Source organism: Sphaerodactylus townsendi, linkage group LG03, assembly GCF_021028975.2.
Source record: "Sphaerodactylus townsendi isolate TG3544 linkage group LG03, MPM_Stown_v2.3, whole genome shotgun sequence".
NCBI lineage: Eukaryota > Metazoa > Chordata > Lepidosauria > Squamata > Sphaerodactylidae > Sphaerodactylus > Sphaerodactylus townsendi.
Genome location: NC_059427.1, coordinates 22,843,645 through 22,870,035, shown reverse-complemented (window position 1 = coordinate 22,870,035; position 26,391 = coordinate 22,843,645). Strand labels below are relative to the sequence as shown.

Below are 26,391 nucleotides of genomic sequence, written 5' to 3'. Positions count from 1 at the left end.
ATCACATTTATCCGTGTTCGACATTGCTTTTCCAAAATGGTTCCACCGAAGCAGCTGGATATACCTCTGATAATGTTAAAGATTCATATGCCTGCTGGGCATTCACTCAACAACCTCTCCCGCTTCAAATTTCCAGCAACAACATTTTAAAGACCTGGGCAAAGATCTTCCTTTTTCAGTAAGCACACGAGCGTAATTCATGTCCGTTCATGTTCGTATCAGAGTTTAACTTATACAGAGTTTAACTATAACAGAGTTTAACTCTCGCCACCTTCCAGCCAGTTCTTTTTTGGAATTTGGAATCGGGTCTTAGCAACGCTGAAACATTTAGAAGAGCTGTTCTTTTATACCGCACTTTTGTCTACCTTCAGGGAATTTCAAAGTGGCTTACAATCGCCCTGCCTTCCTCCTCCCCGCAACAGGCACCTTGTGAGGTGGGTGAGGCTGAGAGTCCTGAAAGAACTGTGACTGGCTCAGGCTTCATGTAGAGGAGTGGGAAATGAACCCAGTTCCCCCCCCCACACACACACACACCCTTAGAGTCTGCCGCTCTTAACCACAAAGCCACTGTCGTTGAGTCAGTTACAAGTAAGGGAAGCTAGAGGGCATTCTTAAGTTCCCTTGTGATTTCAAAGGCTGAGGTAGTTTCTGAGAAAAAGGAGCTTTGTCTCTCATTAACCTTGGATCTCACCTTTACCGGCCTCTGTCTCTTTACTACCTGACTGAAATGCTTTGGCCTGCCCTTCTTGAATCCTTTCCTCTCACTTAAAGTCAATGGAATGGTAATGATATTTTTTGAAGGCGGATATACGAAACTCACAGTTGGCAAAAGCATCCTTCTTACAGAAAAGCATCCACCACCATCACCACCACCCCCAAGCAACATTGACACTCCAGATTGCAGGATGTTTTGGGTGGGAGGGAAAGACAGAAATACAGAAGAGGCTCTTCTGTGGTGGTGGCCATACCTAGCAGATATCCTGCAGACCAGCAAGGTTTTATTATTTGGGGTTTTTTTTCCTACAAGGGAGCATTTAGGTTATCCCAAGGCGGAAGTGAGATCAGATGCTTTCTCCACAGTTGTACCAGCGCAAACAGTCGGACACAGTCAGCCGCGCTGGCCTGTGGAGTGCACAGCGCCTGTAAAAGGTTCCTGGCGCAAGACTTTTTGGACTTCTCCTGGCATCGTCGGTGGTGGGTTCACTCGAAGTGGGGGCGGTGGGCTCACTCGAGGTGGGAGGGGCAGGAGTGTCAGGTCCGGGGTCTTTGGCCACTTCCTGCTCTTTTAACACCCCGAGGATGGGATCACGCAAGCAGTAGCTCCGGTACGTGTGCTGGTAGGTGGTACTGGGTGTGCGGTAGAGAGGCTGCCCTCGTCCTTGGTTGCGAGGGACTAACATCTGGTGGACTTTGTCTCTGGAGCGGAAGTCAGACTGGTAGCTTGAGACGAGGGGCCTCTCGCGTTGTAGCTCCTCCTTCAGGGGGATCCAGGATATCAGGTTCTGGGTGCTGGGCAGGCTCCCCTCTATCCTCCGCCGTCCCAAGCCCTGCCATAGAACAAGAGCCACATTGTTCAAGCGTTCCCTGTGACAAAACCACCTAACTATCATCATAGAGCAGGAAGGGGCCAGAAGGTCATCAGGGTGGAAGATGGGTGCAACATTTTTCAGTGCTATTAATAATAGCAAATAGCAGCAAAAGGGCTTGGACAGATTTATGGAGAAGAAGTCGATCTATGGCTACCAATCTTGATCCTCCTTGATCTCAGATTGCAAATGCCTTAGCAGACCAGGGGCTCAGCAGCAGCAGCAGGCCATTGCTTTCACCTTCTGCATGTGAGCTCCCAAAGGCACCTGGTGGGCCACTGCGAGTAGCAGAGTGCTGGACTAGATGGACTCTGGTCTGATCCAGCAGGCTAGTTCTTAGGTTCGTAATGTGTTGAAGAAAAGTTTGGTTTTATGCCCCCCCCCCCCCCGACCTTTCTCTCCTGTAAGGAGTCTCAAGGTGGCGTACAAACTCCTTTTCCCTTCCTCTCCCCACAACAGACACCTTGTGAGGCAGGTGGGGCTGAGAGAGTTCTGAAGGACTGTGACTAGCCCAAGGTCACCCAGCAGACTTCACGTGTAGGAGCGGGGAAACAAATCCACTTCTCCACATAAGAGTCTGCCACTCATGTGTAGGAGTGGGGAATGAAACCCAGTTCTCCAGATTAGAGTCCACCACTCTTACCCACTACACCATGCTGTTAGTAATTAACCTGTTCCTTTCCCAATGTGAGCTCTGGGGGGAAAAAAAATCAAAATTCTATATGTTCCCAGAGTGGTAGCTGAGTTGGAAGAAAGCTGCTTGTGAAGGGGGCTACCTGGCTAGTCCTGTGGCCCCGAGGACCTGTCCTGTATTTGTTTTTAGAAGTTTGGAATTTGGGAGAGAGGAACAGATGGCAAATGGGCACATAAATGAACAAATGCACAGGCATAATTTTAAAGGGATTTTCTTAAAGCCAGAGACTGTGTGAGCAGAGGGGCAAGTGACAGAAGATATATTTGACCAGCTGATATGATGTGTGGTGGTAGAGCAAGACTGAAGTTGGACTCAACAACGTTAAGTGCAGAATCTGCTGTGGCCACTCCTTAGAATATTGTGGTTGCTTTTACCCTAGGTTTAAAGCCCCTCTTCCCAGTGCATGGCCCTGAATGCATCAGTCCTGCAGCCGTCACTCCAGAGGATGGTCCGAGTGGCATAAATGCACATCTCATGCCCGCCTGCCCAATGTTTATGCTAAGAAATACAGTCTGCTCCTCTAGCCTTATACAATTGAGGTGAATAGTGGAGTTATCTTTGAGGGAACTGCTAAGGTTCCAGGGTTGTGGTAGTCGGATGGATGATAGATAGATAGATAGATAGATAGATAGATAGATAGATAGATAGATAGATAGAAAGAAATCAAATTTCCGTACACAGAAAAATGGGATGCGGGTGGCAACAGAGTCCAACACTATGGGACAGCCAAATGTTGACTCCACCACTCGGCTCAGTCTCCTTTCATGCAAACCCTGATCCTGACTGCTGCTCCATGTGTTTTGGCTGAAGGGTATTGCAGGGCCATCTTAGCAGAGTTACGTGCTAAGCCTGCTGACATTTCAAATGGATTTAGAAAAGGAATTGTCACAGGATTTCACCACTGGAAGCAACTGCCTGTTGTGGGTTTTCTGGGCTGTAGGGCTGTGGTCTAATAATAGCACGGCCTACAGCCTGGAAAACCCACACAGCCAGATTTAGAAAGGGTTTGCTCTCCTGAGGATGGTGCTGTTAGGCAGGTTACCCAATCAGATTTGTAGCTGAGCTATCAAGGATGGCCAACCTATGGTGCTCCAGATGTTCATGGACTACAATTCCCATCAGCCCCTGCCAGCATGGCCAATTGGGGAAGGGGAAGCATGCAAGGAGAGGGGTGGCATGGAGGGGAGGGAATGGGGGCCATCATCTGGACATGGCCCACCCACCTAGCGGAGGGAGGGGAGGGGTGGCATGCAAGGGAAGGGGGGAGGGAGGGGAAGCCCTACAGCCCAGAAAACCCACAACAGCCAATTGGCCATGCCAATAGGGGCTGATGGGAATTGTAGTCCATGAATCATCTGGAGCGCCATAGGTTGGCCACCCCTGCATAGGTGATTGATGGCCGTGATGTTCCAGCTCCTTGAAGGGCAGGGTGGTGGGGAAGGCAGAGTTCTTCACTGGCGTCTGTTCCAGGCAGCCAGAAGGCACCATCAGTTCCCGGAGGAGCCCTGGAGGCTCCCAAGAGAGAGGCAGCCGCATTAGGAATGGAAATGAGGGCTCTAATCAAGCACTCCTCTGATTAACTTCTCTGCCAGCTCTCCTGCTGCAGAAGAGGGAAGGGACTGGGAGCCGCTCTCCCTCCCCTCCCCCGCCTCCCTTCTTGGCCACCAAGCACACTCACGTTCTCAAAGCATAGCGCTGATCCTGGGAAGGCATGTCTGTTGTCGTGCTTGGAGAATATGTGCTTGGAAGGGGTTTCCTGGAAAACAGCACAAGCAAGGACAAAGATTAGTCCCCCCCGCAAAACATACCGCCTGCAACTCTACCAGTGGAGCGGATACAGGATTTGCTCTTAAACAAGATGCCTGTTGACACAAAACGATGGCCCCGAGGGTCGGCTGCCTAAATCAGGAGCTGAGGAGATTACGCACGGCCTCTCTGGATCTCCCTCTCTCCCCTCCTCAGTTCTCTGTCACATCCATTTGAATTAATGTGAACCTTTCATAAAGAGTAGCCTTGGCGGTGAATACAAGGAAATGATGTAAAAATGCTACTGAGTGTAGCATGAAGTTGAAAGAGTTCTCTTTATTACTTCAGGCTTTCTGTTCTCAGGAAGTCTTTGGAAGACCACTTTCTTTTACAGAAAGCACTGCAAATGTAGACTGGCTTTGCAGTAACATATAAAAGATGTACAGGTTTAGCAATCAGTGGAAGGATAAAGCAGGAGGCACGCTGGTAATCCGTTAGTTTCAAAGGAATCTGCATATTTGAATAATGAACCAACACCTGCCTTGTAGAAGGTGGATATGATTGACATCTGGGGTGTCACGCATGTGGCCCGGAGGCCAGAGTTGGCCACTTGAGAGGGCTTATCAGGCCCACGAGCCCACTGAGGTAAACCCCACTTGCTCTCGATCTGAGCCTGTAACTGTATATAAATAAAGTTGTTCCCATGCACCCATTCAATGTAAACAGCTAACTAAAAAGAAAAATGATAAAATTGTCTACCTCACAACACCTTAACCCAGAAAGACACAGTGTGTGTAACAGACTTCCCTCTGTGATACACCTCTGAAGATGCCAGCCGCAGATGCAGGCAAAACGTTAGGAACGAGATCTACTAGGCCTCGGCCACGCAGCCCAGAAAACCCACCACAACCAGTTGAATCCGGCTGCAGTGGCGGAGTGGCAAGGGGACAGGGGGGGGTGTTGCGCACCGGGCGCACGCCTGGGGGGCAGAAAATCGTCCCCCATCCCCTCCCACTTTTCTTTTCAACCCCCCGCGACCCCCCTCCTCAGAGCCCCTCACCCCTTGCTCCCACATTTCACTGCTTAGTTTCTTTTCTTTTCTAGTACCTCTTTTCAGGGTTGAACAGTTCCAACAGGCTCAAACACGGCCTGAGGAACTACAGTTCCCAGGAGACCTTGGGGCTCACAAGGTCTCCTGTGAAGTATAGTTCCTCAGACAGTTTTTAGCCTGAACTGTGAAGAGGCCGCCTTTTTCAGCCTGAAAAAGTACTAGAAAAAGAAAAGGAACTAAGGTAAGTGTGGGATGGGGGATGGGGGGGGCGCTGCGGGGGGGGGGGCGCGGGGGGCCATTGGGAGGGGGTAGAAAAAACACACTGCGCACCCAGTTTGACCCAGCTACTCCTCTGCCCTACTGTGAAAGCCTTCAATGATACATTAACCCAGAAACTTTGTGATTCTGCCTCAAGACTGTACCCTCTTCATATTGTTGCATATACAGGTATATGAGTGCAATGGAGCACATTCAATATTATATCAGGAAAACAATTTTCAACCACTGTGGTTGCAGAAGGAAGAAGCGCATATCCCATGGGCAACTTGCCAAGATTAGTCCTGGGAATGCAAGGGACAAATCAAATTACATGCATGAATATTTCAAGCATCCTGGTCCGGTTGAATCTTCAGATGGATAGATGATAGATGAGAAAACTAAATAAAGCACCAAGAGGCATAATCAATAATTTAGGCTGGAAAGAGGTTTTGTGAACAGCAAAACCACACAGTAAATGTTGAAGTGCAAACAGCAAAAGTACATAGGAAGTCCTGACCCTACTGACTTGCCTTTTGATGGAAACAGGCCTGAGAAACCTATACGAGGTGAAGATGAGGAGGGGCTGACCTCAATATCATAGTAATCAGTGGGGTGATATATTGTCTAATGTTTCTCTGAGAGCTGCTACAGACACTGTTCCCATTTTAAAGCTGGGCGAACCCAGCTCAGAGCAAAGGTTACACATTGCCAGTTACTAGGCATACATTTTCGTACGTTTACGCCAGGGGTGTCCAACTCTAGCGCTTCAGATGTTCATGGACTACAATTCCCATCATCCCCTGCTGGTATGGCCAATCAGCAGGGGCTGATGGGAATTGTAGTCCATGAACATCTGAATTGCCAGAGTTGAATACCTCTGGTTCACCCAAACCACTATGAGGTAGGGCCAGGAGATCTCGCAGAATTATGATTGATCTTCAGGCAATAGAGATTAGTTCCCTGGATGAAATGTCTGCTTTGAAGGATGGACTCATAGCACGATACCTCCCTGAGGTCTCGCTGCTCCCCCACATTCTGCTCTCTTCATGCTCCACCCCCAACTCTCCCATGAATTTCTCAACCTAGAGCTGGTAATTCTACTAAAATTATTAGAAATTTTACTCTTGTACTTTGAAATCAGACAAAAGTTTATTACTTTTCCTACAGCACGGCATAGTTTTATTGACTACGGCATAGTTTTATTGACTTGGCTGGCCTAGTAAAAAGATAGCAACTTGACCCCTCCCTGCACAACTTTCCATCTTATCTGGTGAAACAGATCTGTTTCCCCGTCCCTAAATTCCTGGGGGGTGACCTTGGACTAGTCACAGTTCTCTCAGAACTCTCAGTCCCACCTACCTCACAAGGTGCCTATTGTGGGGAGAGGAAGGGGAAAGGAGTTTGTCGGCCGCCTTGAATCTCCTTACAGGAGGGAAAAAAGGGGCTATGAATCCAAACTCTTTTTATTCTAATAACGGAGATTCAAATTCAAAAAAGGAAGAGATCTTGTTTAGGTAAACAAGGGCCACATTCTTAAGCCATGTCCTCAAAATGTACCTCTATTGGGCCTTATCCAGAAAAAAACTGCTTTATTGTTGAATGCTTTCATGGTTGAAATGAACGGTCTGTTGTGGGTTTTCCGGGTTGCGTGGCTGTGGTCTGGTAGTTTTGCTCCTAACGTTTTCCCTGCATCTATGGCTGGCATCTTCAGAGGCATGTCACTGAAACGCATCTTACCGTGACATGCCTTCAAAGATGCCAGCCACAGGGGAGGGCGAAAAGTCAGGAGCAAAAGCTACCAGACCTCTGTCATGATATATAAAAAAGAGAGTAAAGGTTCACAAAAGGTCATCTTCTAAGTTAGCAGAAGTTTGCCAACCCCAGAGGCCGGAGACAGTCTAGGGTGAAGTGGCAGTTAACCTTTAACACAATTGGTAAATTCAACTGTAACTCTAGACCAATGAGAGGCGGGGAAAAGTATCCTGTTGGATGTATGCATTATATATGCTATGCCCATGGTGGCGAACCTTTGGCACTCCAGGTGTTATGGACTACAATTCCCATCAGCCCCTGCCAGCATGGCCAATTGGTCATGCTGGCAGGGGCTGATGGGAATTGTAGTCCATAACATCTGGAGTGCCAAAGGTTCGTCACCACTGTGCTATGCTAAGTTCAGATGGAGATAGAGTCTGAGTCTAGTTCAGTGTGTGTTGAACTTTGTTATTGCTGAAGAGTTCTGTATAGCTTTATAGTCTTGTATAGAATAGACTTGTGTAACCTTGTAACTGCTAAAGTAAAACCTTCCTATGGAAAGAACATCTTGCGTGGAGAGTATTCTTTTCCAAGTGTGATAGGAGGTTGCAGTGAGTGCAGGAAGACTATAAACCTTCTCATCTTACCAGAGTGACTCCGCTTTAAACTCTGCTGATAGCCACAGCCACACTGCCAGGAAACCCACAGCAGTCAAGGCCCTTTGCTATCTTAATTCCAGAGCTGTCTGGAATGGCAGGCAATTGGGCAAACAGTCAGCTTCCAGGGACACTCTGTCTCCAGGAGTGATCTAAGGCACTCTCTACTGTGTCATTTCATCGAGGTCCGGAAAGCTGGCAGCAGATGACTCAGTTTTGCACTGGGAGTTGCTTATGCTTTCCTTGGCTGTGTGTCCTCAGCAAGAGCAAATTCTTCACTGGCATGCAAAGCATCCTGTGGGAAGTGAGGACAAAGAGGTAGTGGTGGACTGGCCGTCTTCATACATTGGTCCAAACTAGCCACACAGATTTCTTGCCATAAGCGATGAGCCACCATTTCTAGCGAGCTTTGGAACGCACAGGAGGGCTGTCTCTTTAATAGCAACTCGTCACAATCAAGCTGTCAACCTGTCCAGAGGGCTCTGCTGAATTCCTCTGTAATAAACCATTGGTACTGTGCTGATGCCCTGACCTGGATGACGGAGTCTATCATGAAGTTATCAGAAGCTAAGCAGACTTGGCCTGGATGGGAGACCTCCAAGGAAATCCAGAGTCACCATAGAGACACAACCAATGGCTAAGAAGAAGAAGAAGAGTTTGGATTTATAGCCCCCCTTTCTCTCCTGCAGGAGACTCAAAGGGACTTACAATCTCCTTGCCCTTCCCCCTTTACAACAAACACCCTGTGAGGTAGGTAGGGCTGAGAGAGCTCCTAGAAGCTGTGACTAGCCCAAGGTCACCCAGCTGGCGTATGTGGGAGTGTACAGGCTAATATGAATTCCCCAGATAAGCCTCCACAGCTCAGGCGGCAGAGCAGAGAATCAAACCCAGTTCCTCCAGATTAGATACACGAGCTCTTAACCTCCTACGCCACTGCTGCTCCTAAGCCACTTCTAACGGTCTCTTGCCTTTGAAACCCTCTAGGGTCGCCATAGGTTGGCCTGTGCCTTGATGACATGCCCCATAGATGATGCTCTACCATACCACAACAGTTCACAAAGTGCTATCTTTTCCCATCTCAGTTTCCTTGTGTGATATCTTGGTCTAGTGGAGGCTCAGCAGGGGACTTTCCTTAACAGCTTCATGCTTGATTTTTTTTAAACATACACATACAGAATACTTTGGCTTGAACATAACAGTAATGCAAACAGAGTTGAGTACAGAAGAAGAAGAAGAAGAGTTTGGATTTATATCTCCCCTTTCTCTCCTGCAGGAGACTCAAAGGGGCTTACAATCTTCTTGCCCTTCTCCCCTCACAACAAACACCCTGTGAGGTGGGTGGGGCTGGGAGAGCTCCGAGAAGCTGTGACTAGCCGAAGGTCACCCAGCTGGCGTGTGTGGGAGTGCACAGGCTAATCTGAATTCCCCAGATAAGCCTCCACAACTCAAGTGGCAGAGCTGGGAATCAAACACGGTTCCTCCAGATCAGAGTTCACCTGCTCTTAGCCACTGCTTTTAGCCACTACGCCACTGCTGCTTACACTGTACAGTGTAAGAAGCACTCAGATAAAGTGAACCCACTGTACCCTGGCTGCCAATCAGAGGCGTAGCTGCGCCAGAGTGCGCCCGGTGCACACTCTGTGTTTTCTGCCCCTGCCCCCTTCCCAGTGGCACCGTGCCTCCTGCCGCCCACCCCTTACCTTAGTGCAGGCTGGAGAAGCAGCCTGTTCCCTTCAGGCTGAAAATGGCCTTGTGGGAACTACACTTCCCATGAGACCCTGGGGCTCGCAAGGTCTCCTGAGAAGTGTAGTTCCCACCAAGCCATTTTCAGCCTGAAGGGAGCAGGCTGCTTCCCCAGCCTGCACTGTTTGACGAAGGTACGTATGTGGGGAAGGGGTGCTGCGGGCAGGGGGGTGATTTTCCACCCCCAGGCGTGCGCCCGGTGCAACGCGCATGCCCCGGCCCCCCTGGTAGCTCTGCCTCTGTGCCCAATACAAAGCAGCACAAAGCTCAAGTGCAATATTTAATGAAGAATGAAAATGCAAAAGAGTGTAAATCACATACATTCCTATAGCATAATATACAGCAAGATAGAACTATTATAAATACCAGTAAAAGGCCTGCAACAAAGGTCCCCAACCTTTTTGATCCTGAAGGCACCTCTACAATTCTGACCCAGTAGTGGGTACAGCCACATAATGGTTGCTAGACTCCTACTGGCAGCAGGCATTCCCCTGCTGGGGTTCCTCACCCAACAGCACTGTTTAGCTGCCCAGTGAGGGGTATTTACCAGCAGCAAACTGAGGCCTATGCCTCTGTAGCCAGTGGCACATCAATGTCATTTTCAGCACTCAAAGGAAGTGACATCATCTAGGGTCCCCAGACTCCCATGCTTTGGTGCCCCTTCCCCCCTGCCATTCAGCCAGCTGGTGGGGAGGGGGGCCTATCAATTGTAAACTGAGACCTAGGGCTGTGTTGCCAATGACATGTTGATATCACTTTCGGCACTCGACAGAAGTGACATCATCACATCATCAGTAATGTAGAGATAATCAGGGATTTAGGCAAAACTCTTGGGTAATAGCAGCTTCTACCATAGAGTTTTTGCCCAAATACAAGCATGTCATCACCTCGCCTACCACGTGATGACTTCACTTCTGGTGTGCACTGGAAGTGACATGGATGCGTCACTGGTAACAGAGGCATAGTCACGTTAATGTATTGTAATAAAATAAAACAGAAGTCCAATCCTGTTTTTGAACGCCACTGGACTAGGGTGAGAGTGGAAATCTCCTGGAATTACGACTGATCTCCATAGATCCCTGGTTGAGTATTAATGCATTTATGCCAAAGGTTTATCCCGCTTCTCTTGAAGAAAACGGCTGCTTTAGAAGGTGGACTGTCACTGCATAGGGATGTTAGGTGCAATGGGGCAGGGACAGCCAACTTCTGAAGACTGGACTTTTGGTCTGTTTAGCCCAGTACGTGACATGGCAGTGGCTTTCCTAGATTTCTGGAAGAGGTATTTTCTAATCCTGCCATTGTCAGAATCCTTTCATGGAAGTTACCCAAGACAAACCCAGGGATTATCAGTACACAGGTTACATAATACAGATCCTCTGAAGATGCCAGCCGCGCAACGTCAGGAGAAAATGCTACTGGAAAATGGCCATACAGCCCGGAAACCCCACAACACCCCAGTGATTCGACAATACAGTATACAGACTGCTTGCTGTACTGCTGAATTCTGGCTTTTGCCATTCTCTGTCCTCAGGAGCCACTGATAGTTATACTGGTGCCAGAGATATCTTTTACCATACAAACCAGCCTCTTTTTGGCTGATTAGTCCCATAAACTACAGTTAGCCCCATCCAGCACTGAGCATTTGCAGTCAAGAGGAGCATATGTACTCAAGCACATGAAACGGGAAAAGTAAATGCAGCATGGAATATATCACGTTCTTTTTCTTACAAGTAAAAGTGTTAGCAAACCACTTTACTGTACTTTCATTAGCACATGATTGGATTGCTAGGGGCCAGATAAAATGCTGTCTGACCCCGCGGCTCGCAAATTGGTCATCCCTCGGGTAAAGGACAAAGCTCTGGTACCTTTAATAACGGAGAAGCGAGACAGCATTGCTGCAGGCACAGCTTGTGCTAACAAAATTGCTGGAGGGGTAAAAAAAAATCTGTACCTGCTGAAACACCATCTTCCAAACACTTTTAAAATGGGAAGAGAAAGCATAGGTGTCAAATTCGCAGCCCTCCAGATGTTATGGACTACAGTTCCCATCATCCCCTTTACGGCTCCGGCTCCGGCCTGGTGGAACATTCTACCACCAGCTGTCCGGACCCTGCAGGACAACCAGTTCCGCTTGAGACAGCCTGTAAAGCCCAGACGGGAGCTGTAAGTCTGGCATGGCCTCTAGGAGAGACCAGCCGCTTTGATGGTTGCCTTCTGCCCCCTCTGATTACATGGGTCCCTAATATCATCGGGACCCATTACTCCTTTCTGGGGAGGGTTGTATATGGGTTCGTGGGACATGGTTTTAGAATGTAACTGTTTTAAATTGTATATATGGTTTTTATATATAATATTTTATATTGTTCACCGCCCTGAGCCCTTCGGGGATAGGGCAATATATTAAAACTGATAGATAGATAGATAGATAGATAGATAGATAGATAGATAGATAGATAGATAGATAGATAGATAGATAGATAGATAGATAGATAGATAGATAGATAGATAGATAGATAGATAGATAGATAGATAGATAGATAATAAATAATAAAATTCTGGATCACATTAGATTTCCTAATGATCCAAACCAGGCTTTACAAGTTTTCTCCCCCCTCGTATGAAATAAATGGCAACGAGAGATTTCCCTTGCAAGCAGAAAGAGTTAGAGGACCATAATTATCTGAGAAAACTCTGATGCGGTGTTGCCGGAGCTAGACCGGCGTTGTCACAAAGCATTGCTTCGTTTCCTGCTGGTACAGTGTTGCAAAATGACAGGGTTTGAGGCAAAGTCAGGGCTCACACACCCAGAAACGGCAGCTTGGACTTTACCTCATAACAGAACTGCAGTAGTGGGTCTTGAAAAAGAATCAAGAGGTAACTTGCCTTTATCTGGAAAAAGGGACAGATGCCCGACCTCCCTCAACGTCAGGGCCAGAATGTTGAAGCCAGACTCTAATCCACAATACATGGCTAGAGATATTGCCTACTGCCCTAGTAGGTAGGTGTCCTAAAAGGTGGGCTGATATTTTCAAACAACAGTGGCAGAAGGGGACTGAGTTTCTGCCTGAAGCATGAACAGACTGCCCACAACCGTTTTAGGCTTACAGCTCCACACAGCATGTCAGGAGAGGAAATGAAACTACCCTGAATGTATAGCCACACCAGACCCTTGCTTGATGGTTGACATCTATTTTGAAAAACAGCTTGGGGATAATTAGCAAACAATTACAGGCACCATTGGCAATTAGCAGCTGTTTTAACTGCACACAGCCTAGGCTTTAGCAGTAGGGTATTCAGTCTCATAAAACTGATCATAGCCCAAGCACAAACATTACTCCAGCCCCCAATGGGATTTCTCCTGATCCGAGAGTCATTTTACCCCGTAGAAAGTGACGTATTTATTCTTTCAGTGCTGGGATCCCAGCGCCCCGAACAGAGGTGTCCCAGGGGTCGGTTTGCCATACAAGAGAACTGAGGGCCAGGATTCAAAAGGCTGATTGCTGGATTTAACAAAAATAGTTTCCCCCCACAGAGGAACAGAGTTCTGTTAAGATGCCTCCAGCTCAAATTAAGCCTTGGATGTGGGAAGAGCGTGAGTAGGAAGGTTGTTGCCATCAGTCTTATCTTGACTGACAGCTCTGATGTTGAACACACACTCACACACAGCACACTGATGCAGGCAAGCAATCTGACAGGGCTTCAGCTACCATTCCAGTGGAATGATAGGATCACGGCCAATTAACCTTCCTGCCAAATCCCTCCCTGAGGCACTCTGAATTGGATCCAGGAGCACGGCCGTAACTCTCCCATGGGAGCACTCTCTCTTTCCCTCAGGGAATTCACTCCAATTCACTTCCATCTATATACTGTCGAAGGCTTTCATGGCCGGAATCAACTGGCTGTTGTGGGGTTTTCTGTGTTGTGTGGCCATTGTGGGTTTTCTGTGCTGTGTGGCAGTTTTTGCTCCTCACATTTCACCCCCGTCTATGGCTGGCGTCTTCAGAAATGTGAGGAGCTAAAACGACAAGGCCCTGGCCACGCAGCGCACAAAAGCCATGACAGCCACTTCCGTCGACTTTGTTGATTCTGAGGGAATTCTGAGAGGATTAATTCTGAGAGGAGAGCTCACAGCACAGGCGAAGCATTCACGGGGACATGTGGGGGTCACATGCCCCGGGCACATGCCAGCTGGTCATGGGGGGCAGAGAATCATCCCCCACGCCCCTCCTCTCGGGCCTGCCCCGCCAGGCTGCTCCTTCAGCCAGTGGAGCCCCCACCAGCCAAAGGAGTAGTGTGGCTGGGCTGCCGCCAGGCTGAGGAGCAACCTGAAAGAGCAGCCTGGTGGGGCTGGGCTGAGGAGCGGCCTGTGACAGGCTCCTGCCAGCTAAGGTAAGTGGGGGGGGGGGTGCAGAGCCGGGGGGCAGCTGGAGCAGGTGTTGCCCTAGGCGCCACCCCCCCCAACACCTCTGGCTCACAGCTCTGCGGTAGAGCATCTGCTTTCTGTGCAGAATAGACAATACTGATCTTAGCAGACCAAGGGGCTGGTTCAGTATAAGGCCACTATATTAGGCTGACCAGACGTCCCGCTTTTGGTGGGACAGTCCTGCCTTCAAACAATTTGTCCCGTGTTCCATGGGTTATTTCAATTGTCCCAAGTTTTGGAAGGCTGCCGCACTGCCTTCTGGAGTGCAAGGCAGTGCGGCAGCCTGCCGCGCGCGCACACAATCACGCGCAGCCACTTACCTACCCGCCCCGCCTACCTGTCCTGCGGCTGCCAGCCTACCCGTCTTGGTTCACAAAGGTGACCATCTGGTCACCTTCCACTATATACATGTGGGGGGGGGGGAGAACAAAACAGGACTCACACTGGCTGCCACAGGGTAACATATCTCAAGCACCGGAACTGGCTGGGAAATTTTTGGATTGGTAGGCAACAACAAACTGTCTGGGCTGAATTGGCAGGCCACCCTTTCAACAGACGGCCCAAGTCCTATTGTAGTTCCGTAATGGAGCGAAGGAAGTCTAGGCCCAGGGCTAGATTAATACATTCTGAGCCCCTAAATTATGGCAAGTTTAAAAAAGCTTTATAGCATTACCCAAAATGGTTATTTAGTAAGTTTTCATAATGTATTTTGTTGGCTGCTGAGGGTTTTCTGGGCTGCGTGGCCGTGGTCTGGTGGCTTTAGCTCCTAACGTTTGGCCTGCGTTCAGACCAGCTAAAGATGCGGGTAAAACATTAGGAGCTGAAACTACCAGACCACGGCCGTGCAGCCCAGAAACCCACGACTACTAGTTGATTCTGGCCATGAAAGCCTTCAATAATAACATGTATTTTCTATTTGGAGACCTCCCATGAGCTGTAGCTTATTCAGCTTGTAAATAAATCCAATTTGGTCTGGGGCTCATCAGTAAAGGAACAGAGAAATTTCTGAAAACCTCATGAATGCTGATCTGAGCTCCTCGGGAAACAGGTAGAATGCAAACACAAAACTGAAGTGACGGGTATATTTGTCTTTAACTGCAGGGTCACGATGGGCATTCTGATGCCACGACCTAAAGTAAGCCACATCCGTACCATCCGTGTTTCGTTTCAGAAATGGTGACAGAGCGGGAGAAAAGGGAGGGAAAATCAAGTGGGAGAGGAGAGAAAAACTGAGAGGAACGTTACATGCAATAAAATAAGATCCCCAGTTTTTTCAGCCTGTGGAAAATTCTAGCAATTTGAAAAAAGTATTGCAAACTGTAGGGTTTCCAGCTCTGGGTTGAGAAACATGTGCAGATTTTGGAGGCGGAGCTTGGGGAGGGCGGGGTTTTAGGAGGGGAGGGACCTTGTGAGGTATAAAGCCATAGACTTCGCCTTCCGAAGCAGCCATTTTTCCCCAGGGGAACGGATCTCTGTAACCTGGAGACTAGTTGTAATTCCAAAAGCTCTCCAGCCACTGCCTGGAGACTGGAAACCCCAGCTGTTATAGGGCTACCAACTTCCAGATGTGGTCTGAAGTTTTTACAGCATTAGAACTCATCTCCAGACTGCAGAGATGAGTTCCCCCGGAGGAAATGGCAGCTTTGGAAGGCAGGGAGCAAGGGGGAAATGCACCTGGTACGCCCGTGAGCCCTGCACCCCTCCAAGCCCCCGTCACGCCCTGTCATGCCCCCGGAACACCCCATCCCGCCCCCACCATGCCCCCGGAATGCCCCTGGAACGCCTCTGCAGGGGTGCATACCCGGTGCATCCCCCCCGTCCCCTTGGTGCTACACCTCTGTTGGAAGGCAGACTCCATGGCATCATGACCCCAGAAAGCTCCCTCCTCAAACACCTTAGGGGCAATACACTTAAATCTCCAAGAGTTTCCCATGCTAGAAGTGGCAACTTTAAGAGGGCACTGCTATAGAATGGTAAAATGTGATTACAAAATAGCGGGAGGTTCTAAGCCCGTGGTGGCAAACCTTTGGCACTCCAGATGTTATGGACTACAATTCCCATCAGCCCCAATTGGCCATGCTGGCAGGGGCTGATGGGAATTGTAGTCCATAACATCTGGAGTGCCAAAGGTTCACCACCACGGTTCTAAGCCATCTGCCCGTGGAGGTGGCTGTTTCTGAATAGGTACTCCACGCAGACCCAATGGGCAGTTTGGAAGCACTTCCTGCTCAAATGGGTCAGGACTGATCCTTCACTTTTGTTCGGGAGGCCAGGTTTCCTGCTGTGGTGGCCACCCTCCCACCCCCGGGCCTCCCACTGCTGCTCAGTGAAGCAGTCAGAGCAGAAATGGAGGGCAAAACTAGTATTGCATGCTGCTCCAAGAGTTGCTCCAAATCTCTATAGTTAAAATCATAGCAACTGGAGAAATGACATCACGACTTCATGCTGCATGTTTAACATTTCCCACATCTCTATAGGAAATTCCGAGCATGTGGCATGATGCTGTGATTTCATTTCTGGGTACAAACCTGGAAGTGACATCACACTGTTGGACAATGTCAAGAACTGCAGTCCCCGCCCCCTCCTGATGCTCCTGGTGTTGTCAGTCGAAACCCTAACTCAGGGGTCTTCAAACTATGGCCCTCCAGAAGTTCATGAACTACAATTCCCATCAGCCCCTGCCAGCATGGCCAAGTGGCAGGGCTGATGGGAATTGTAGTTCATAAACATCTGGAGGGCCATAGTTTGAAGACCCCTGCCCTAACTTTAGGGAAGAGGTGCTTTGGGGAAAAAAACAACTGGGCATCAGAAAACTCATCCATGAAAACGATCAGCACTACATCGAGGGTGAGGGATTAAAATGGTTCCCGCTCCTACATTATAGACTGAACATGGCTGGATCCTGAGCCTGAAAAGTCTGAAGACTCCTGATTGGGCAGTTGGTGATCAAGGCTTGGCTCACAGGCTTGCCAACTTCCAGGTAGGGCTTGGAGGGCTCCTGAAATTACAACCAATTTCCAGACTACAGAGATGAGTCTGGATGGAGCAGCAGATGACACCTTCTAGATCAGGGGTCTGCAACCTGTGGTTCTCCAGATGTTCATGGAACTACAATTCCCATCAGCCCCTGCCAGCATGGCCAATTGTAGTCCATGAACATCTGGAGAGCCACAGGTTGCAGACCCCTGATCTAGTTGACATCTTCTTCAAAGTCACCCCTCCTCAGGCACCCTCCCCCCCAAATCTCCAGGAATTTCCAAGACTGGAGTTGGCAACCCTAGCTGGAGGTGGAAACTCCTGTGTTCTCAGACTGCCTCTGCAGCTGATTCCACTGAGACTCACTCCCAGCGCGTCTCATTCTCACTCAGTACCAAAGGGGACCATTTTGCAAGCCCTTCCGTTCCACCTGCGCCCATTAATAACCACGAAGGAGGGCTGCCAAATACGAAGGGCTTGTGGGGCCTTTCCTTTTGTCTTCTCGGGGAGCCCGGCAGAGGCCGGTCGGAGAGGCCTGGTCACTCACCCTCATTCTCTGCAGGAAGCGGTCAGGAGGTGGTGGCCGGGCTGCTTGACGATACTCTTGGGTGAAATCACTCCGGCATCTGCTTCTGAAGTTGCCATAGAAACCATTGGCATGCTAGAACAAAGCAGGCAACAGGGTGCCCCTCATTAGCAGTTGAGCGAGGTAGTGCGGCAGCTTCTCCAAACTTGCCGGTTAGTTTGATAGGGCCAACAGAGGTCACCCTTTCCCTCTGTCAACGCTGGAAGGATTTCGCTGAGATTTCTTATTACTGACAACAAATGCAGCTGCTCCGGCTGGGGGAGCAGGCGGGAGAGGCACAGCTGCCTCCCTTTGGGATCTGGGCATCGTCTCACATCCAAAGGCTTGCCAAGGGGGGCTTAATTTGGGTAAAATCAGAAGTCACCAGTTCCTTCTCATCACCCCAGTCCCGACATACCAAGCCCTTCAGCATTCCTAGCCGCTCTACACGAGAGCCGCAGGGAGTCACTAAGCTGGGGCAGTCCGCGGCAAACCATCCCTGAATGCTGTGACTTCCTGTGACAGAGCAGTGGGAAATCGATACAAACTCAAACAAATTGTAGATGAAGGAAGCTTGTCCTTCATTCCTAACCGGTCCCCAGAGCTGGGATGGCAGCGTGGGGTGGGGATTCTTTTGCTCCCACCAGGCAGATGGCAACACCACTTCCAAGCGCTCACCAGGCATGACCTGTACACTTTCAAGGCTGATAAGGGAACACTAATATTCTCAAGTTGCTGAAGCCTCTGCTCAACAGTAAAGGACACACAGCTAGTCTTGTATCCCGATTAAAGAGCTGGACAGGGGAGACCTGTGTTTGCATTCCCCAGTCTGTAAAGCTCACTGTGTGACCATGAGTCTCTCTCTCTCTCTCTCTGGCCCACTCCACACGGGCCATTAAACATGGGTTTGGAATGGGGGGGGAATCCGTTTGGGGGGGCACTATGCACAGATCCCGCCCCTAAAGCACCTAAAGTGGGGGTTCGCGGTGGCCTTCGGGGGAGAGCCGGAAGACCTGCTCAAACACCAGCATGTGCACGGCCCGATTTGCGGTGTGTGTGTGTGCTGGCTGGCTGGCTGGCTGAGATCGGGCCGTGCCTTCGCCACAATCTTCAGCCGCCAGCCCCCCGCACACATGGCGTGGCCTGCCCTGTTGGTGCTCCAGCAGGCCTCCCAGCCCTCTCCTGCTGCTCCCCCCACCCACAGCAAGCCCCCTGAAACCGCCGCCTTCCCTCACCTCCCTCCCAACATCAGAAAGGGGGGCCAGGGCACAGCAGCCAGGTAAGTGGGCGGCGGGAGGGGGCAGCGGGGGGGGGGGGGCAGGGGGGAACCAGGGGTTGATCCTGTTGAATTCCACCACTACATGACAGCAACCTGCATTGTTTCCGTGGGATCCAATCGCTGCCTGCGCAGATGCATGCGAATGCGAAAACAGGAAAGCGGGTTACTTTACCCCAACTGCAACCCCGTTTGCTGTGTGGAAGGGGCCTCTCTCAGTCCAATCTACCTTGTAGCATTCTTGTGAGGCTAAACGCACACAGGATACCTGTATACTCTGCCCTGTAGGAAATGTCATGGGGGTAGCTGTGTTGGCCTGCATTAAACGAGCTAGATTCAAGTCCAGTTGAGCCTTAAAGACCAACAATATTTTCAAGATGCAGGTTTTTGAGACTCAAAGCTGACGAAGTGGGTTGCACATCTCAAAAATTATATTCCGGAAATCTTGTTGGTCTTTAAGATTCAACTGGACTTAAATCTTGCCCTGCAGGAAGGATTTTAAAAAGTGATGGATATTTACAGAGTGTGATGCACACTGCCCTGAATTTGGCGAACGCAAAATGTTAAGAAAATAAACAGTGATCTGGGAAGCGAAGTGACCCTTTCAGATCTCTGTCACTGACTCACTGAAAGGCTGATCTTTCTTCCCATCTCCAATACGGTAGTGATAATACCGGCTGACTGTAATTGGCTTTTGCAAGGATTACAAGATAGTGGTCCGTGCAACACTTCGAACGCTGAAAGTGCTGTATAAATGCTTCTTTCTATTAGACCCTCTGTTTGTGTGTTGTTGGGATGAGTGAAAGAGAACGTGTGTGTGTGTTGTTGGGATGAGTGAAAGAAGAAGGCTGGGCTGCAACAGTCGGAGGTAGCTTTTCTGTGCGCACAATCTGACTCAAACGGTGTTTTGAGGTCAGAATTGTCGCTTCCACCAAATAATGTACAATTTCATTTTTTATCGTAATGGAAAGTAGACTGTAGGAGCTGACATTTTAGATATTTGTCTCATACAGTAAATGAGGAACAGGCACAACCCACTGAGAGCTCCGTTGTGAGGCAAACTGCGAAGGGACTGGGTATCGTTGCCTGGAGGAAAATACAGGGAAGGTTTGCTGGCAGTTTTCCTCCATTTTGAAGCGTGTTAAAAAGAAAAGGAAAGCAAGGACATTTGCTCATCATATCTGCCAAGAAAATGACAAGAAATGAATGGGCTAAATATGAATGATGTTTGACAATGGAATAAGGTCATGAAATTTCCCTCCTTGGAGGGTTGTGGTGTTTTTTTGTTTTTTTTAAACAACCAGTTGGATCAGCATTTGTTAGTGATCATTAAGGTAGACTGATTAGTAAAGGGTTAGTCTCGATAACCTACAAGATTTTTCTTTAAAATCTGCACAATCCTTTCACGTTTTTCTGGTGTTCTGAAAAAACCGCACAATGAACATAATCCCTTTGAACACTACTGCGAATGCAACCTAATGCCATTCTGAAGAGCAGGGACATTTCAGGACTTTTTTTTATCAAGGGCAAGATCTGATCATTTTGATTTTTCACTTTCTTCTGCTAGGGGAAATCAATATGGGCAAGGACCAAAAGCTGATTCACACGGCCCGCATTTCATGAAGGAATCGATGCGGGGGTAGCTATTACAGACTGGTAGATCAGCACAGCAATGCTAAGGAGAATTTTCTTGGCGTAAGCCTCCCCGAATAGAATTCAGTAGAATTGTGAGCAAATCCGTTTTGGATCGTTCTCTGAATGGCTAATATTCAAGTTTAGAAGCAGCGTGCTTTCAGACTATTTGTTACGTTTACTTTTCAATAGTTCATTATATATCTATCGCCAAGTTATCAACGTAGGTCAAACAGACACCTGCTTTTTTAGCAAAGGATTTTTTGACTGTGGTATGGGTTTAACTTTAACCGTTTCTAGCAATTGGCATTCATTATGTGAAAACAAATGAGCTCTCTAGGAACATATGCACTCCCAAGAAAATATCACACGGTCTGGAAAATGGTGTGTGTAAGAGAGTAAACTCCCATATGTGCCTTCTTTTGGCAATTATCTTGAACTGGACTGAGATGGATGTATTTGGTTGCCAACTTCCTGGAGAAATATTCCCATCCCTGTCACACAGCCTTAAAGCTATGTTATTTACCAAGCAATTTTATTCACTGCCATGCCATGAAAAAGGCCCAGGAAATTTCCTTCAGGCCTGTTGCCATGTGATCACAGCATATGTGCAGAGTAGGCAATTCAATCTCTGCATTGCTTAATCTGCTCGTGAAGTTGGCCATCCTGCCGTGGCAGTTGAAGCTGGCTAAGACTATTCATGCCCAGCAGCACCTGCTCGGCGGCACTTGTGTTTCTGCTACACACAGAGGCGTTCCTCCCATTGGGCAAAGTGGGCAGTTGCCCAGGGCGCCCCCTTGTGGGGGGCGCAAAAACTGCAGGTTCGTTTGTGGGATTTTTTGTATTTTCAGTGTTTTTCTGTTTTTGGCCTGCAGAGGGCGCAGTCTTTAGGCTAGCAGCACCAAAATTTCAGAGATGTTTCGGGGGATTCTCCTGATGCTATCACCCAGGTTTGGTGAGGTTTGGTTCAGGGAGTCCAAAGTTATGGACTCCCAAAGGGGGTGCCAAACTCCAGTTTGCCTAGATACACCACTGGGCGTAGCTACAAGAGGGCCGGTGTGTGTGTGTGTGTGTGTGTGTGTGTGTGTGTGTGTGTGTGTGTGTGTGTGTGTGAGCGTTGCACTGGGCACACACCCTGGGGGGGGGGCATCAAACTCAGGTTTTGCCCAGGGCTCCAGTTTGCCTCATTACGCCACTGGCTACACAGAAGAAGCAGGGAGTGGAAAACTAGGAAGAGAGGAAGAGAGAGGCTAAGCTCCTAGGCATGCCGGGTCACATATAAACAGCGGAGGAAATTATTCTCGCCTGGTACACAGAATCAAGGGTTCATTCCAGGGCATGGAAGGCAGTGGAAGACTAAGCCTACTTGATAAGGAGCAACTTGTCATTGCCACTGAAGAAATTGCAAAAAGTAACTAAATCTGGTTAATGGTTTGCAACCCGTAGGACATTAGTGGGGACTGGCAAGGACTACAGGATCCAATGCAGGAAGGGGCGTTGGAACTGCCATTTTTATCTTTGCCCTAGAGCATTGCCTTCAGCCAGTCCTGTTTCTGCCAAAGAAAAATGGGTGGGATGAATCTATTAAGGTTGCTAGGCAACCATAACCTTTCACCAAGCCCATTTTCCCCTGAAGAAAAAGTACAGGGTCAAACCAGTGCTTAAGTGCAAGGGGGGGGGAGAGGGAGGAGGAGGAGGAAGATACAGAGACAAACTGGTTGCAGAAGAGAGTTTGGAGGCAGCGGTTCAGTCCCTTCCAGAGTACCTCAGCAGTTAGAGCTTACAATGTTTGGAGACAACTGTCAGTATTTGGGTCAATCATCACCTGCCATTTCCATCCTCCACTGGAATTAAATATGTCTAAAAATATCAAGCAGCCCAGCAATCATTTACCACCCCCTCAACATCAAATCTTCAATTATTTGAGTATCAACTCTGAAGAAATGAGGGCGCCTGGCAGCTCTCCCTCTTGTATGGCCCAGGGCCAGTATTTTGAAAGGCTAACCTGTCCTCAGTAGCCACTGTTAGCAATGGCTTCCAAGCTCCATACTTTGGTTTAATGGCCTTCACAGACAGGAGTTCATAGGAGTCAGAACTTTTCAAGCACCAATAAGGGATGCAAAAGCAAAGAAGAGAAGTCCCCTGAGTTGGTACAGAGCACAAGTCTTTCACCACCACCAGATTCCTCACGTAGCAAGATTTAGGGCAGCAGTTCTCAACCTAGGGGTCGGGACCCCTTTGGGGGTCGAACGGCCCTTTCACAGGGGTCGCCTCTCTGCATCAGTGTTCTCCGTCTGTAAAATGGACAAATGTTAGGGTTGGGGGTCACCACAACATGAGGAACTGTATTAAAGGGTCGCGGCATTAGGAAGGTTGAGAACCACTGATTTAGGGGAAAGGCTTCCGGTTCAAGGGTGCCATGTTCAGGCACCGAAGACCCGGCATCTCTTTTTTAAAAAAATCTAGCCCTGTTCACAAAGCCCTAGAAACAGTCACAGACAACACTCATCACCGGGATTGAGCTTACCCACGTTCCTACAATGGGGCTGGGCATCCCCTCAGAAGCTGAGGGGAGCCGCCTGAAAGCAGCCAGTCCCCTCAGCTACTACAACAGCCACCTGAAGCTGGCTGGGTCCTGCGGCTAGGACTTGCCCACCCATGTTTATCTAGTTGCTAAGCAACTATTCTGTGAGGACAGCATGGATTGTTAGATCAGGTCGAAGTGTCTGCCTGTTCCATGTGTCATTTTTAAAGCCCATTCTCGCCTCTTAGGAAGAAACAGGTATTAAAATGTGAGCATCTGGTGGTCTGTTTTGCTGACAGCACCCAGAAACCTCTAAGGTGCATGTGAAATTGATTAAACAACTTGTCTTCCCACCCCCCGTGCACTGGCTTGCATCCTTACTTTTTACTAAACATTTGACAGGTAGCAGTGAGCAGATTTAAAGTTTCAGATGGTGGCCGCGTTGGTCTGCAGTAGAAGAGTGACATTCAAGACCTGTAGCATCTTAGAGACCCGTAAGGTTCTTTGTAGTATAAGCTGTCAAGAGTCAGTTACCTTGGACTCTTGAAAGCTTATACCCTGAAACTATTACAGGTCTCTAAGGTGATCCGGGACTCAAATCTAGCAGATTTGAAATCGTCGAATGAACATTTATCCCAGTCAATTACTGCAGATCAAACTGCTTTTAAAGATGATAGTGTCTAAAATTCTTAGAGCTATTACTTTGCTTGGTTCTTTTTAAAAAATTACCCTGGCAAAATTAGGACAACATCTATGCATGATTCCATATTGTTAGGCAGGGATTATAGTTAACATTAATGATTAGGGAAGTAATTTATTAAAATGGATAACGACTGTGCTCTTTCTCACGGTTACCTGTATATAAATCCCAATACCCTAAATCAGGGGTCCCCAAACTACGGCCCGGGGGCCAAACGTGGCCCCCTGAAGGCATTTATTCAGCCCGCCAGGCATGGCGGCGATGGCTCCATTCATGTGCAGTGGGGGCTCGAGGGAGAGGAGGAACCGGCCCCAACGGCTGTTGATTGCAATTACATGATGGCACCCCCAAATCTCCATGAATTTTCTGACCCAGAGTTGGAAACCTTACACGTGGCAACTCCTGCTCCGCCCTTCCCTCTCGGCTACTCCATGTGTTGCTCTCAGGCTTTCTGTTCCGCCTCACTCCCATTGGCATCAGCCAGGCTGGCGAAGGTATTCCACAGCCTCCCCAACAATATTTGGAGTCCACCCTGTACTTGACATACTTTGGTCACTGTTCTAAAAATAGACCATGACAGAAAGGCTGAAAGGTGAAATCAAACATTTTACAATCATTTGTGCATAGGAATTTGTTCATAGTTTTTTTTTAGTCCGGCCCTCCAACAGAGGGACAGTGAACTGGTCCCTGTTTAAAAAGTTTGGGGACCCCTGCCCTAAATAGAGCTTAGTCCACGTAAGTGTCCACAGGACCACAGCCTTAGAATGGCATTTTTCATACGGCCTCCTTTCTCTTGCATTGGTGGTAGAAAGCTGAGATTGATCTGAGATTGCAAATGCCTTAACAGACCAGGTGCTCGGGAGCAACAGCCGCAGAAGGCCATTGCTTTCATATCCTGCATGTGAGCTCCCAAAGGCACCTGGTAGGCCACTGCGAGTAGCAGAGAGCTGGACTAGATGGACTCTGGTCTGATCCAGCTGGCTTGTTCTTATGTTCTTATGTTCTTAAAGCGCAGTCAAGTTGCAGGCAACTATATCCCATAGGTAAGAGACATACAGAGGTGGTTTGCTTTTGCCCAGGAACCTTGGACTTGCTTGGTGTGCTCCCTTCTAAGTACTAACTAGGGCCAACCCTGTTTAACTTCTGAAATATGATGAGATCAGGTTACTTTGGGGCACCTGGGTTAGGGCTGTTCTGCATTAGAGAAATAAATTAGGGAGCAAAAGGCACGGGTTCAATCCAAATAGCCTTTCAGCTAGAAGAATCTGACCACCAAAAATGCAGTACTGGGAACCCTGGGACCTACAAGTACAAAAACCATATCGGAGCTGTAGGAGGGAAGAGAATTGGGTGAGACATAGTGGAAAAAGTGGAGTGAATCCTACGCATTAAATGGTTTATGTTCAACATTCATATCCAGGGGCATACTGCCAGTGGTGTGATTCAAATAATGTAACAATCCGTTCCGGTGGTGGGATTTAAATAATTTAACAACTGTTTGTTTGCAAGCACCATTTTAACAACTGGTTCTGCCGAGCCTGCTGAATCCCACCACTGCATACCGCCCAGGGGGACATATGAGGTCAAATCTCCCTGGGCTGTGGCCATTTACTCACGTGGGGACGGTAAATCATCCCCCCCCCACCTACATGCCCCTCCACCTCCCCCCCCCCCGAGTCCAGACACTAACTGGTGCAAAAAAACATTGTTTGGTCATGGTGGGGGAGGGGAGCCTCCCATGAGCCCCCCCCCCAAAAAAACCCCTCAGATTTTGCACCCGGCTACATTTTTCCTAAATACGCCTCTGTTCTTATCTGTCACATCCTGATAATCTAGACAAATGCAGCTACGGTGATGGAAAAGAGAACCTTGCGATGAAACAAGATAAATTGACAAAATAGGAGCTTTAAATTACTGTTACAGCCTGTTTAACAAACTGAGCCCCAGCCTCTTTTTAAGTCCCGAGAAGAAATAATGTGAGTGACGTTAAAGACTTCAATTCTCCGGAAGGCAAAAAGCTTAAGGACATACGCTATATAGCAGACTGATTTCTTCCAGTCACATTTGTTGTGTGTTAATAAATGAAAGTCTCCCTTCGCCCGACTTCAGGGGCAAATAAAGTCTTGTTTTTGAGATAAATGCAAGACTAGGAATCCAGCGCCTGACATTCCCTCTAAGCTCTAAGGAGCTGCGCTGTGAAAGAAGAGGAGAGAAGAGAATGCAGGTTAGCTGTCAAAGATGGCAATTAAGGGAGATATCCTCCTCTAATGAAATTTCCTTTCCTTGAATATAAACTCTCTGGAAATGTAAAATCTCATTTTCGTGGTCCCAGAGATCCAGCTGGCAATCTGTATAAAGCTCAGTCTTCACATGTGCCTCTGAAGCAGGAAGCATTCTGTGTAATAGCAGAAAATAACAGGACAAACGGATAACCAAATCTCCTCACAATTGTGCTCTGCCAAAGCAAATCACTGTTTCTCAACAAGGACGGAAACACAAACGCCAATGAGGCTTCAGAAGAGTTTTGAAGGATGAAATTGCCCGAGTTTTTGTCAAGGTCTGCAGGATGGTGATAAAATAATTTCAAATCATCATGAAGGCCCTTAATGTGTGTTGCTGTTGTTGTTGTTGCCCACAAAGGGGGAAAGAATAAAGGAAGGATAAAACCGCTTTGCGATACATATGCCGTGATTAAAGCATGCAATTCATAACTGTCAGGAAATCTGTCTTTTAAAAATCTTAATGGCAAAAAAAAAAAACCCACACATTTTTTCATGGCTGCAAAGAAAGGATAAGCAAATTGCAGGAA

General features: G+C 48.4%; 1 protein-coding gene across 1 annotated transcript; it reads right to left on the bottom strand.

Moving 5' to 3' along the window:
- Positions 1–994: 994 nt before the first annotated feature.
- LG03H3orf84 (linkage group 03 C3orf84 homolog) lies at positions 995–22,979 on the bottom strand. Its single transcript, XM_048487685.1, has 4 exons — positions 22,886–22,979; positions 17,433–17,546; positions 3,959–4,036; positions 995–1,547 (listed from the first exon to the last, which is right to left on the bottom strand). The coding sequence occupies exons 1-4, from the start codon at positions 22,910–22,912 to the stop codon at positions 1,062–1,064; spliced, it is 705 nt and encodes a 234-aa protein (XP_048343642.1). The 5' UTR covers positions 22,913–22,979; the 3' UTR covers positions 995–1,061.
- Between the last annotated feature and the right edge of the window lie 3,412 nt (positions 22,980–26,391).

Coding starts and splice junctions, on each gene's coding strand:
- LG03H3orf84 (XM_048487685.1), bottom strand. CDS start 22,912: ATGCCCAGCCCCATTGTAGGAACGTGG. Junction 4,037..17,432: donor GCTTCCTGCAGAGAATGAGG/GTGAGTGACCAG, acceptor GCTGTTTTCCAG/GAAACCCCTTCCAAGCACAT. Junction 1,548..3,958: donor CAGCGCTATGCTTTGAGAAC/GTGAGTGTGCTT, acceptor GTTCTATGGCAG/GGCTTGGGACGGCGGAGGAT.